The sequence below is a fragment of the Crotalus tigris genome, unplaced genomic scaffold (assembly GCF_016545835.1).
Source record: "Crotalus tigris isolate CLP2741 ecotype Arizona unplaced genomic scaffold, ASM1654583v1 scf7180000023780.715972, whole genome shotgun sequence".
Lineage (NCBI taxonomy): Eukaryota > Metazoa > Chordata > Lepidosauria > Squamata > Viperidae > Crotalus > Crotalus tigris.
The window spans coordinates 139954-154938 of NW_024100181.1; the positions used below are offsets into that span (position 1 = coordinate 139954).

The following is a 14985-nucleotide window of genomic DNA, read 5'->3' on the forward strand; positions in this document are numbered from 1 at the left end:
CCAGCATCCTAAAGCTTTGCTTCTTGTCTATGGCTAGATAGGCAGGGAAGGGACATGGCTAAGGGGGCTTTGCTCAGATCAGGTGGTGTGCCATTGCAGTCTTTCCTGGAATATGACACCCTGGCAACAGTTATCCATACCCTCATCACCTGCCCATGAGCCTACCTTTGAAAAGTATGCAATTGGTACATAATGCACCAACTCATTTAAAGATGAGGAAACCTTGATATAACTCTAGTTGTGTGCTTGTGGCAGTGGTATTGATTTATTTCAATTTAGATTTTTAAGGCCAGCCATTCATTGACTGTTATTTATTTATTTATTTATTTATTTATTTATTTTCAGTGTTTATATGCCGCCCAATCCCAAAGGACTCAGGGCGGCGTACAAAGTTAAAACAATGATAAAACAATAAAATAAAGCAGTCATACTGCGAGTCCGATCATATCCCGGCCCCCCGGGGACATCAGCCCCAGGCCTGCCGGAACAGGAGGGTTTTAATGGCCTTCTTAAAGGCCGGCAGGGTGGGAGTAGTTTGAACCTCGGGGGGAAGTTGATTCCACCAGGTCGGAGCCACCACAGAAAAGGCCCTTCCCCGAGGGCCCGCCAGCCGACATTGTCTGGCCGACGGGACTTGAAGGAGGCCCAATCTATGGGACCTCACCGGTCTCTGGGAGCTGTGCGGCAGAATGCGGTCCTGTAAGTAACCTGGCCCTATGCCATGAAGGGCTTTAAAGGTGATAACCAACACCTTGAATTGCGTCCGGAGACCCACAGGAAGCCAGTGCAGCTTGCGGAGGATAGATGACACGTGGGCATACCTTGGCGCGCCCACAATCGCTCTCGCGGCTGCGTTCTGAACCAACTGCAGCCTCCGAACGCTCTTCAAGGGTAGCCCCCTGTAGAGCGTATTACAGTAATCCAGTCTTGAGGTGACAAGGGCATGAGTGACTGTGAGTAAAACCTCCCGGTCCAAATAAGGCCGCAACTGGTGCACTAGGCGAACCTGTGCAAAGGTCCCCCTGGCCACAGCCGATAGATGTTGTTCCAGATTTAGCTGCGAATCCAGGAGGACACCCAAGTTGCGTGCCTGCACTGAGGGAGGTAAATTTACCCCCCCCAGGAGTAAAGATGGACCATCCAGTTGGCCTTTGGGAGGCAAGACCCAGAGCCACTCGGTCTTGTCAGGGTTGAGTCTAAGCCTGTTCACCCCCATCCAGACCCTCACATCTTCCAGGCAACGGCACATCACGTCGACTGCTTCACTGAAAGGACACGGGGTGGAGATGTATAATTGGGTATCATCCGCGTACTTATTGCCAAGTACAAGTCAAAGAAGCCTTTGTGTTTATGTTCCCAATTAACATTATGTGACAGCATGTTGGCTGTCATGCAATGTATCCTACAGAACACCTTGTCTGCATAAGTTCAGATGAAGCCTCCTGTACAGTATTTCAGAGATCAGCCATGACAGTACACTACTGTGAATTTTGGATTTGTGTGGAGAAAATTTACATGTTTGCTTCTATGTAATGTATGTGTTGTAAACTGCCAGTATGATTAGGCAGTTAATACATTATTAAAGCTGGGAGCAGTATGTGTAGAGACCTGCACCTATCATTATTTTGAATTTCACACGTTTAGGGAAGTAGGAGAATTAACAGAATTAAAGTTTATTTTAATTACTCTATCTGGCAGGTATCTTGAGGTAACATTTGGTTCAGACAATATGGATTGAAATCATTGGATTACCATGAAATGCTGTAGGCATGTTCCTTTATGGTGAGAGGAATAGTGTAATAGTAATTAAAAATTTTTGTTATCATTTAGTTGTGTGCAGTAAAGATCAAATTCATTAACAATCTGCTCTCAAAGGGGTTTTGCAGTGGAATATTGTTGGGATTCTCAGAAGATAGGGGCTGTTTTCCAGAGAACAAAGAGGCAACAGAGAATGGAAAGTGTGGTCAGTTTGACTGGTAGGTAGAGGGTTACAATGACTCCTCCCTAGATATACTACAAATAGTTGCTTTAGTCTGGAAAGATTTTGTCTGTAGGTGAAGAACAATAAAGAAAACTCCTCTTAAACAACTCCACGTGTTATTCTTAGTTCTCAGGACCTGATGGGTTTAATCCACTCACTGATGGGAAGTATAATCAAAGTTGTATTGGATGATTGCTTGGGATGGGTCAGAAATCAACTAAAGCTTTGCTTACTATTTGTAACTTTGAGCTGGCTTAGTAAAACTATTTCCTAAATTAGATCTAAACTGAGGCAAAATATTTGCATGTTTTTTTATGCAGCACATAACATTATTTCTCAAAGCAGTATTTAACAGCCAGTAGTCATACTGGGTAACTCAATCTTCAACTTATTGTTCAGCATCCAACTGTCATTTGTGACACTCTTGTGTCAGTGTTCATTTGTTTTTACAAAGGGGAAAATTAGATTTTAATTGGCTTAAGAACATTCAGAACAAAAAGTGTAAAAAAAATGAAACATTTGGCCTAATCTTGCTTAGCTAGTCACACTATGTAAAATACATTTGAATGGCACTGTGGGAAATAACTGTCATTCATTTAAAGCAAAAATTGCAGCAAGGTAAACTATACTGAAGGTTAAAGTCAAACTCCTCTGGCTGTGTAGCTTGTGCTTGATCTGAATCACATTGACATATTCATCCATGGCTAGGGTCCCCAAGGAAAAGCACTTCCAAATAAATAAGTTGAAAGATTAAAAAGGAAAATAATCTGAAACAAAACATACATAGGGCATTAACCACAGTCACTTGTTAAGTGACAGCATAAAATCTGCAGTAGATGGAGGTTATCTTCTCAAAGAATGAAAAAATGGACTTCAGAGTGCAGAAAGCTGATATCAATGCTGCTGCCACAGAGTTTTATTATTTTTGCCAAAAAGACCCAATCTAACCATACAATACCATAGGATCGTAGGGTGGTTCTACCACAAAAAGGACTCAAACTTTTATTTATATATGTAGGGAAGTCCTGTTGAATTAGCAAATCACAAAATAATTGTTTCTGTCAATACAATTTGTTCTAAGAATCCAGACACATTTTCACCTGCATAGGTCAGGGTCGTTATTCTTTAGTTCCATAAAAGGACAGGTGGACACCTATTCCATTTATTCCATGTCACAGTTGCACAAATCTGTTTTTTTCCCCCGCATACAGGACTGAACCTAGGCAAATTAGGGCCAGTGAACATGAATAAGTGCAGCACATGAGAAAATATACACTGTTCATATACTGGGAAATCCTATGGGGAGAAAGGGCAAAGCACACCAACTATGTCCTACTTGCCTCATAAAAGTATTCCAGAATAACTCCTAATTTTGTTTTATGGAAAATCTGGAGTATTCAAAATGCTCTGCATTTTATGTCAGCTGTGTTGCAGCTGATCTGAAAGGTTTTAGCAGATCTTGAAGAACATGATTGGTTCCAGGTCTGAAACAACACAGGTTTTTTTTTTCACTACTGTAGATGTTGCTCAATTACATCTTCCAGCTATTGGAGCTTTGTAAAAATGTTAGGAATTATAAATAAGCAAGAGCTGGAAGGGTATAGACTTTCAACATCTAATTTTGCTAATGCAACTATGATATGGAACTCAAAAATAATTCAGAACCCCCATGATTTATATGGCTGTTTCATAATAAATATTGAAAAGGGCAGCTGCTTAAAAATAATAGAAATTTTGGACTATGGACAGAAGAAACTTGACTGGACTTGACTCAGAACCTCCTTCCTGTCTTTTTATTTGACTTTAATAATAATATAGATCGTTTTTAAAAGTCATGTTAAAGTAGGAGCTCTTTAACTGTACTTTCAAAAAGCTCAGATTTCCAAAGACTCATCAACACTTCTTGCAGCAGTTCTAGAGTAAGAAAACAGATCACTTATAGTAATTGGCTGAAGAACAAAAAGCAGAAGTTAAATAGTCAGTTCTCACAAAGAAAGAATAAAAAATAAGTAAGTTCTTTAATATCCTTATTGGGAGCAATTAATTCAAGAGCAACCTAAGGAAGAACTAAGAGATGACCACATTTGCATGGATATCAGTGGGTGTGTGGCTTAAAAAATATACTTAAGACTGCAGTGCTAAAAAATACAGGTGGATCCAATTCCCTTTTTAACTTACCTTAATGACAATGGTTACTTCTCCTATGGTATTTCATGCTTCATATATTTTAGAAAGTAAGCAAAAATGTCTTTCTGTAAGGACAACTATTATGAAGTTGATATGAAAGCTAAACATTTTCTTCAGCAGACATATTTCTGATGATCATCAATATTTCTACCTTTAATATATAAATGGTGTGAATAAATTTATATTCGATAAGGGATTTTTTTTAAAAAAAATGAATCTAATTTGACCTCAGAGAGGTATCATTTTATAGAAGATTGAATATATTTTATGTCAAAACATAAATCACTCAAGAAAACTGGTGATGCAACTTAAGGATACATTATTGCAACTCTTCTAAAAAACAAACAACAAAACTATAATTTATTGTACTCTCATCTTCATTCTATGCCAGGTGTTGGTGGATTACACAGAAAAAAACTACATTATTTAAAGTGTCTACTAAATATAATAAAAGATAATTAACATTTAGTTTGTTACATTGAAAAAGTGTACATATTTTAATTGTTTTGTTAGCTTTACCTAAGTTTCAACTATTAAAAAAGAAAAAAAATGAATTGTTCATAGTCAAAAACATTCAAATCAGTTGATACAACATTACAGTACAGCCAACTAAAATTGTTCAAAATCTTGTCATCTTATCTCAAGTTTGAAAGAGTCCTTAGACCAGATTATGACAAAGCTGGTTTAATGTATTTTCAAGTTGGAATCATTAAGATTTTGTAGGATACTGTACTTCCTGTTGATGGCTTCAGAAGAAAGGGGATCAAGCGACTTGAAAAATCAAAGGACAATCCCAGCCTTTAATTTTTTGAATAGTTAGATCAACTTGGTTAAATTAAGCACAACTAAAAAAATTGGAAGCTAGGTGAAGCTGCCATTTTTGTGTGAAAACAATTGCGATACGCTATACTAAAAAAAATTGAAATATCCACCTGTCCTCACCACTCTGCCACAAAACTAGCAAAGTCAGAAAATACAAAAGTCTTCAAACTTGTCACTTTTGCAGAATAAAGCAAAAAAGTCTTTGTGCTCCTTACTACCAGAAGCAAAATATCATCTGAGTTACCACATATAATAGCTTCTGGATGTGTCCACTTGAGTTGGCTTGTTTTCTGCCAAGCCTTCCTTTTCTTTTTCACAGTCACCTTCCCAGAGATTAATAAGTGGAGGATAGAGTTCATTCAAGGGAATAGAAGAGGTCTTTTGCATATATTTTTTCAATGAATGATGATAGTTTTTCCTTTTAAACCTTTTTGCAACGTATACAGAAACAGAGGCAAGACTAATAACAGCAAACATGCATCCCATGACTGCAGCCAGGGCTGTGCTTGTTTCTTGGTCAGTAATATCAAGGGCAAATGCTGCATTTTTTGTAGTAACATTTACACAAGACTTCTGAGTTTGCTGATGGATATTGGACACCGTGAGACAGACTTCATAATCTGTGGAGGGTTGCAAATGGGTGAGATTGTATTCGTGCACATCAACTGGGACCCTTGCGGTATATGTAATGTGTGGGTTATCGATCTTCATAGTTGCAGACGACCATTTTAAGTTAGATGTCATAACATTGGAGTTAGCTTTCCAAGAAACTAGGATGGAATGAGACTCCGCTTGCTTGACATAAATTTTCAGCACCTGAGTACCATCAAGAAGTGTTCCATTCACTCTTATAGTAGCCACTCTTGTATCTGCACCTTCTATATTTTGAGCTACACACGTGTATCTTCCTGAATCCTCCATCTGAATACTTGATATTTCCAGTGTGCCTTCACTACTAATCTTATATTTGTCTGAAAGAGTTTCCATAGTTATTTTATTCCCAAGTGGAGTAACCCAATAAATCTCAGGCTCAGGTTCTGCCATAGCCCGACAATCCAAAAAGACAGTCATGCCAATGTCCAAATTCAAATGGTTTGGAAAAGTATCATGTGAAATCATTGGAAGACACTGTTCACTGGAATCCTGTACTAATACTTCCTTTACTTGTTGTCCTCTGTATTCTGGTGGCGTAGCACAAAACATTGAAAGGGGTTCCATGAAACGAATATTGGTCTTGTTTGAGTTGATCCAGTGAATGACACAGTCACACCTGAGTGGATTACTGTGAATACTAATCTCCCGCAAATTTGGAAGGGATTCTACTGTTTTTTGGTAGACCGCATTCAAGGCATTATTATTAAGCATCAAGCTTTCCAAAGCAGGAACATTCCGAAATGCTAAACGATGTATGTAAGATAACTTTGGGTTATTGGTTGCTTCAAGCTTTGTAAGTTCAGGAAGATTGTCTAGTGCATATCTATCAACAGACACCAGCTCTCCCATGTTGTTGATCCCAAGTTCTTTCAACCGAAGCATGTTTCTGAAATCTCCTTCTTGAATTTTATGGATTGGGTTCTTGTTAAGATCTAAAAATTTTAAATTTGGGACTTTCTCAAGTGCAAGTTGAGGAACTTTAGCCAATCTGTTATCATAAAATGAGAGACTTTCAAGACTATCCAATCCCACTAAAGCATTTCCAGGAATGTCAGTCAGATACATTCCAGCCAGAACTAGACTTCTTAAATTTGACAGTGATTTGAAGTTCATATCTAGTATTCCAATCACAGGATTTTCTCCAATCATCAAAATTTCCAAGTTAGGTGTAGAATCAAACCAACGACTATCAATAACTTTTAATTTATTGGAATTAAGATGAAGTCTTAGAAGATTCTTCAAGCCTGAGAATGCATTTGCAGAAATTGTACTGATTTGATTATGGTTGATATAAAGTTCCTGTAGATTGCACAGGTCTTGTAGGCAATAGTCTATCATCTCTGTGATCTGATTTTCCTCCAAGTGTAAAGTAGTTAACTGAGAAAGATTTGATAATCCCACATCTTTTATGCTAGTGAAATTATTTTGTGAAAAATCCAACTCTGTTAAATTGAAAAGTTGCTGGAGTTCATCTGTGGTCTTGGCAATATTGTTGCTTTGTAAGAGAAGGACTTGAGTATCACTGAAAAGGTTACTGGGGATTTTTGTTAAACGAAGATCATTGCAGTCAACTGTTGGAGCTTCCCTGTAGGTTGACTGAGGAGTAAACCAGGGTCTTATTTCACAGACACACAATTGTGGGCATTCATTATTTTGTATGGATGTTGCTTGAAATGAATTTATGAGCAGTCCCAGTGCCAGCTGGCAAATCTTTAAAGCGAAACTAATATGAGCCATATTGTTTTCTTCTAGCTTCTCCTTATTAATCACAAGAGCAGATCAAATAAGGCTTGACAGCGTAAGAAATCAAAAGTTTTTGTTTTAAATGTTTGGGCATCCAAAGAATGGAAGATTCTCTTATGATTTTATGAACAGTAAATATTCCAATGATTTTTCACCAATCTTATTTCTTCTATTCTCTTTAAGTTGCTTCTGTCACTATAAAGCAGTATGTCTGAAAAGAAAGAAAAATAAATTTCAATTCACAATTTTCAACATTAAGATCTTTCTTTACCCTGTATAGTTTATTTAGTTTAAATACTAGTACCTTTCTGCATGCAGACAATATTTAATACAAAATTATTTAAAACCTGTTAATGTCTGACCAGCACAAATGTACAGAATTGACCATTAAATGGTTGCATTCTTCAAATAGAATTTTTTAAAATGCAGAGTTTAAATCAGAATCCAAAGTAGTGAATTAAAAAAAAAAAAACCTCTGACAAGATACTTTACCAAGTTTTTTGCACCACTTGATAGAGGAGCCTCCAAGTACATAACATGGTTTTTACTATGTAGCCAGATGCAATATCTGGAGCATATCTACATGGTTTTATTCACCAAATGCAAGTTCTAGGTTAGTACTAGATAGTCAATAGTTATCCATTTTAAAAGTATAACAAAATGCAACTAGCATATTTTACTGAAAAATCGTTGTAAAAATGTATAACAGAGTCTGTACCCAAAACATAGTATAGCAGTATTTTATGTTCACTAGTATCTTATGCTCATTACAAGTACAACTCAAACAGATTCTCAGAGTTTCATAAACAACTAGGCTGCCCAAGACTATTTTGAAGGGCCTAAAATTCCTGGTTCTATGCTTGGGCCCCGAGTGTGTTCACAGAGTTACGTGTTGATTGTTCCAGTGATGTGGGATTTGATATTTCTCAGTTGCTTTATATTTTAATTTTTTGTAATGCTTAACACATTGTTTTTATTTTATTTTAATGCTGTTCATTTCCCAGAGTTGCTTGTTATGACGGGTGGCCATATAAATTGATTACAAAAAAGTAAATAAGTAAATTATTTTCCTCTATACATATATTTTTCTTCAGAATAATCAGTGAGATAATGATGAATCAGTTGGGCTTTTGATTAAAACAAAACACTTTTTTATTTTTTCAAATCTCATTAGTTTTAGTACAATTGATTCCATTCTCCTTATGAAAATAATTCAGATGCAATTTTATTTAGATTGTTGATTTTCATTTTTATATTTATAGAATAAAAATTATTCTTGCTATATTAGTGTTAGTTATACTGCATTAGTTATACAGTAAAACAGAAACACAGCATGATTTAGGATAAATATTGTTCCTATTAATATTTACATACCATTGTATACCATATATCATGCTATTATATTGTGAGTTTTCCCTCCAAAATAAATATTCATTATTTTAGGCAAGCAGCAGTTAGTTAGCTGACTTTGGTAACAAGGTAAGCAGGAATACCTGCCTAATATATGAAAATATATTAATCTATGAATGAGAGAAAAAATCAGTGCTGCTGACTAGATTGGGAAATCAAACCAATGATTTGATTCCATCATATCACATAAAAACTATATTTGCATATTTACCAAGAGTCAAGATTGACTCAACAATATTTACCTCATCCTTTACAAGTTAACAGTGAGTTCTATCTTCTGAAATTAAAATTTAAAAATATAACTTAAAAAAGTAAAATTTAATTCCTACCTAGGAAAAATGTTCTTTAGTAATATGTTGTGCAATATTCCTATATATTCTATATGGCTAAGCATTAATTGTACAAACAAATTAAATATATTGCATGCTAATAGATTAATTTCATATTTCTTGTTTGTTAAATGTAATTGCAAAGAACTGCTTAAGGTGTGCACAGCATAAAACAGCAGAAAAGACATTATAAATAAATGGGGGGGGGGTCCTGAACATATTGGAGTCTGATTATATCTATAAATACAGTTTTGGCTTTCCATAATAAATCTCTTCTTATCCAGGATTTTCTAATTAAAATGAAGATGCCAGTTTACATAGCCAATTCTAATTTACCAATGACTCTACTGGAAAAAGACCAATTTAGAAATACATCATAGAAATAAATAGACATCCAATGAAAACTCAACAAAGTAGATCCGCAATTTTCAGCTGACAAACATTTTGCAGAAATAGATATGCATTTTTATGAATGGATATAATCACACAATCAATAATAATGCCAGACAGCAAAGTAAATTGGATTAATTATTGTAGCAAGCAACTGATGAAAATCAAATTGAATTAGAAACTTGAAGACTTTTATTCTATTCAGGAGTTTAGAATGTGCCTTAATAAATCCAGACATGTACAACTGTTATATAGTTATATATTTTATCAATAGTGATCTGGCAATGGATTTGAAAATCTGGTTATACACAGATATATAGATATCTCTTAAGAGTAAAGATAAATAATAAATAATAAAGGATATTCTTTGCTATGATAATATTTGAAAAGAGGTCTCTGTTTGCAAAGATTAATTAAATTGTCTTAAGGAATTCTTAAATAACTTGTTTGAAAAATTGTGTATTGTGCTTAAGAAATCTGTGACTATTTTTGGCCTGCCTGATGTATGACGTAGTTATTATTCTACCTCTTATTTTGTTGATGATTCTATGGCAATGACCTGTAAATAAAACAATTAATTTCATATACAGTTCCTTATATTGTACCAAATATGTTCGTGAAATTATTTTTTTAAGGGCTGGATGAGTTTTCTTAAAATTCTTGAGACAAGGAACTACATGTCAACCACAGAACATGCATACAAGTTCTACAAAAGATGTGTTTCCCAACTATCTAGCAAGTATGGTAATATTGAAACTATGGAAAGCATATAAGACTCATTCTCATTGCAATGTTTATTATCACTATTTTGCCTGAAAAATAAACTATATCCAGTGAATTTGGAAATTAGCAATTCTACTTTGATTCGGAAAGCATTTGGTATCTTGAAAGCAATTTTCAACATTTTCTTTCAAACCAAGTCTGTTTAGCAGAGCAGTAAAAAGCAACGCTTCATCAAATTATGCTGGAATATTAAAATATGTGATTTCAAAAAGCTGGTATCTTGGTTAAAAAGCTCTACCTGGTTAGTAAGCATCATGCGTGAACATATTTGTATGACTAATAATGAAATTAGTTATAGTAAAATAACAGATTGGTATCTACAAATGAGTAACCATAAGATATTGCTTGGAAGGGTCTCAGGAAATTTCAGGAAATAAGCAAGCACCTTAAGACATATTTCCAGTTCTGGCTTATTATGGAAGAAACAAACCATGCTCTGGAAACTCATTTGTTAATCTTCTTCTTCTGCTAAAAGGAGCCTAGCAAGAATATTCAATGAAGAGTGAAGCACTGTCGGTTCATATTTGAAGCAGTATGTCCCTCAATACAGTCAGTTATTTGCAATGTAAATACTGTTAAACTGAAACTCCTTTTTTTCCAATCCAGGTTTTACAGAAAGGACTGTAAAATAGCATACAACTCAGAATTTTAACACTAATCCTTAAGTTCCTTAATACAAGAGGTGGCCATTATATTCCTGAAGCTCAAATTATTTGAAGCCAAGCCAATAGCCACAGGTTTTCTATGGAAACCCTTCTCCAACTTTGCAGTCTCATGTCAGCGAGCCAAGAATTTCATCAGTTATTCTCTATAATCTATGGGCATAGGAATTTACTGGTGGGAGATACTTTAGAAGGGAATTAACATTTTAAAATAATTGCAGTGGTCCATACTGAATACAGTGCAATCGTTAACAATTCTTTCAAAGAATGCTCAGAAAATACAGTTTCATAGTATTTCCATAACCTCCATATTACAATCACTTTCTCTAGTGTGCAAAACAAAACAAAACAAAACAAAACAAAAACTAAACATTATTAAAATCCTCCCCTCCCCTCAGGTTACTAGATCAAAAGGGAATACAGTTCATAGTTCTAAATACTAATTGTTGTTATCTTTCTTGAAGGAAGATTTAATGCTATTGCCTTTTCATTTGAACATAATTCACACAGGATTCTTAGGGACTTTTGTCTCATCATAAACAGGAAGAAACTGGGGCTCTCTGTAGTAGATAATTGAGCAAATATTAAATATCTTTTCCTAAGTCTACTTTGTCTTAACAAGGTGGATTGTGTAAGCTAGATAAGTAATTATACTTTCTAAAAACTTTACCATTACACATTACTTGATGGGCACTTTCAATACAATTAGCATATTGTATAGCTATACTGGCATGATTGGATTGATAAATGAGAATGTTCAAGAATATTACATCACAAAGGTAGAAAAGTTTATAAAGAATAATGTATATAAAGAAAAGTTTGAAAGAATAATCATAACAAAGAAATGTGGGTTTTTTTTCAATATATTGGATAATTCAACAATCTTCACAGATCACTTTGGTTAATTTGCTTAGCCAACTTGCAAATAATCCTCATGCCATCATTTTCTTAACTATCCCCAATCCTCCAATTAGCAATTTCTAAAAAGTATGTGGGCAAGGAGAGAAGAAATTGCAGTTACATTTTATTTCTCTTTGAATGAATTTGAAACCTGAGGTATAGCAACCTGATGCCATGTTATGCAAAGAGTTGTCAAAAAATAATGTAAAAGCATTGGCATTAGACCAGCGGTTCTCAACCTGTGGGTCACGACCCCTTTGGGGGTCAAATGACCCTTTCACAGGAGTCACCTAAGACCGTCGGAAAACACATATTTCCAATGGTCTTAGGAACCGAGACACTGCCAAAGCTGCCGCCGCTACCTCAAGAACACGCAGTGGATGAGCCAAGGAAAGGAACTGAAGGAGGAGAGGGGGCGTGCCCGCCTCGTGTTTGTGTGTGCATTTGTGTAGAGTCGCTATTTTCAACTCCCAATATTACGAAGGAAAAAAAAGATTGACGTGAATAAAATGTTGTGGAAGACAAGCACTGTGTGTGTGTGCGTGCGCACGTGATATTAATCATATTCTTTCCCTTGTCACACTCCTTGAGCCATGACGCCAATAACCGTCTGCTCTCAGTTTGTGATGAGCGGGGCTCTTCTCTTTTTCCATCCCTACTTCGAGCAAAACGTTGAAAACTGTATGACACTGAGAAGCGCGCATCCTGCTGGCAGCGTCCCTTTCTCCCTGACTGGCACTTCTCCGAGGCTGCGAGAGCTCAGGGGAAGTGCCAGGATCAGCGCCCCTTTCTGCCTGATCGGCGCTTCTCCGAGGCAGGAAGAGCTCGGCCCCTTTCCGCATAATTGGCACTCTTCCGAGGCTGAGAGAGCTCAGGGGAAGTGCCAGGATCAGCTCCCCTTTCTGCCTGATTGGCTCTTCTTCTGGAGCTGATCCTGGTGCTTCTCCTGAACCCCGAAGAAGCACCAATCTCCTGGAAAGTGGCATTGATCCCGGTGCATCTGCTGAGCTCTGAAGAATCGCCTATCACCTGGAAAGCAACATTGATCTGGGCCAGCGCACTCACACAAACACAAACACGTGCAAGCAGTTACAGATGAAGGCGTTTCAGCCTTCAACTATGGCTCCCAGTCCTCTGGCGCTTCATTGGTTCAGTCCAGCCGTCTGTCAGAATCTACGTCCCGTGATTGGCTGGCTCCCTCAATGTGTCCCTCCCTTGCAGAAAGGGTTTGGCTCTTCATGCCGGCTTGCCCCCTCACAGGGCTCCTGATACTGTAGGCCCCGCTAGCTGGGAAAGCGCACCGGAGTCCCGGCTGCCAGTAAGGTGATCGACCCACTCCTCTCCCATTGCCCACTCTGCCCGGCTCGAGCCTGGCTGGAGCAGCCTTGGTGCTTCCAAAGGTGGCCACTTCAAAGTCACATGTGCCCATGTGCCCTTGGCTGCTCCCTCCCCTCCACATCTCCAAATCGATTCCCAATCGGAGAGAGAGAGGGGGGTGGGGAGGGAGGAAGAGAGGGAGGCCGAAAGAGAGAGAAAGAGAGGGAGAGAGAAATAGAGAGGGAGAGAGAGAAAGGGAGAGAGGGAGGGAGAGAAAGACAAAGAGGGAGAAAGAAAGAGAGGAAGAGAAAGGGAGAGAGAAAAACAGAGAGGGAGAGAGAAAGAGGGAAAGAAAGGGAGAGAGAGAAAGAGAGGGAGAGAGGGAGGGAGAGAGAAAGAGGGAGGGAGAGATAGGGAGAGAGAGAGAGAAAGAGAGAGGGAGAGAGAAAGGGAGAGAAAGAGGGAGAGAGAAAGAAAGGGAGAGAGAGAGAGGGAGAGAGAAAGAGGGAGAGAGGGAGAGAGAGAAAGGGAGAGAGAAAGAGAGTGAGAGAAAAAAAGAAAGGGAGAGAGAAATAGAGAGGGAGAGAGAGAAAGAGGGAGAGAGGGAGAGAGAGAAAGGGAGAGAGGGAGAGAGAAAGAGGGGGAGAGAAAAAGAAAGGGAGAGAGGGAGAGAGAAATAGAGAGGGAGAGAGAGAAAGAGGGAGAGAGGGAGAGAGAGAAAGGGAGAGAGGGAGAGAGAAAGAGAGGGAGAGAGAAAAAGAAAGGGAGATAGAGAGAGAAAGAAAGATAGGGAGAGAGAAAGAGAGGGGGAGAGAAAGAGGGAGGGAAAGAGGGAGAGAGAAAAAAAGGGGGAGAGAGGGAGAGAGACGGGGAGAGAGAGAAAGAAAGGGAGAGAGGGAGAGAAAGAGAGAGAAATAGAAGGGGAGAGAAAGGGAGAGAGAGGGAGAGAGAAAGAGAGAGGGAGAGAAAGAAAGAAAGAGGGAGACAGAGAGGGAGAGAGAAAGAGGAAGAGAGAGATTAAATTAGTAACATGGTTGTTAAGTGAATCTGGTTTCCCAACTAACATGGCTTGTCAGAAGGTTGCAAAAGGTGATCACATGATCCTGGAACAATGTGACCATCATAAATATGAATCAGTTGCCAAGCATTGAAATGTAAATCACATGACCCTGGGGATGTTGCAATGGTCATAAGTATGAAAAATGGTCATAAGTCACTTTTATCAGTGCCGTTGTAACTTTGAACAGTCACTAAACAAACTGTTGTAAGTCAAGGACTACCTGTACTTTATCACTTTTTTCCAATTTTTTTTTTGCTCAAGTTTTTGACATCTCGCTAGGTGACTTGAATGTTGCCATATTCTAAAAGTGGTACAATCGGTGAAAAGGTTGAAAAGCCCTGATCTAAATAATATTATCAGTAGGAGTGAATCCACTGTTTTTCCAACGATTGGAAATACTTTTATTTTTAATGTGATGGTGTAATAAATTCTAATCCAGGAACTCTCAGTTTCATTGCTTAATTTTTTTCCATCTTACTGCTTATCTTCAAACCCAGTTTGTTTTTGTGATTAATCACTATGCTTTAATTATGTTCAATTTGTAACAATAAAAATACATCCTGCATATCAGATATTTACATTACGATTCATAACAGTAGCAAAATCACAGTTATGAAGTAGCAACAAAAATAATTTTATGGTTGGGGGTCACCACAACATGAGGAACTGTATTAAAGGGTCACAGCATTAGGAAGGTTGAGAACCACTTCATTAGCCTATCTGTTCTATTAATTTAAAATATGGGAT

General features: G+C 37.5%; 1 protein-coding gene across 1 annotated transcript in view; it reads right to left on the reverse strand.

The window, feature by feature from the left end:
* Window positions 1–4389: 4389 nt before the first annotated feature.
* Window positions 4390–14985, reverse strand: part of LRRN1 (leucine rich repeat neuronal 1) — a 30235-nt gene continuing 19639 nt past the window's right edge. The window contains exon 2 of the mRNA XM_039321682.1: window positions 4390–7598. Within this exon, the coding sequence (XP_039177616.1) occupies window positions 5231–7381 (2151 nt within the window). The 5' untranslated portion in view covers window positions 7382–7598 and the 3' untranslated portion in view covers window positions 4390–5230. The remainder of the gene's footprint in view (window positions 7599–14985) is intronic.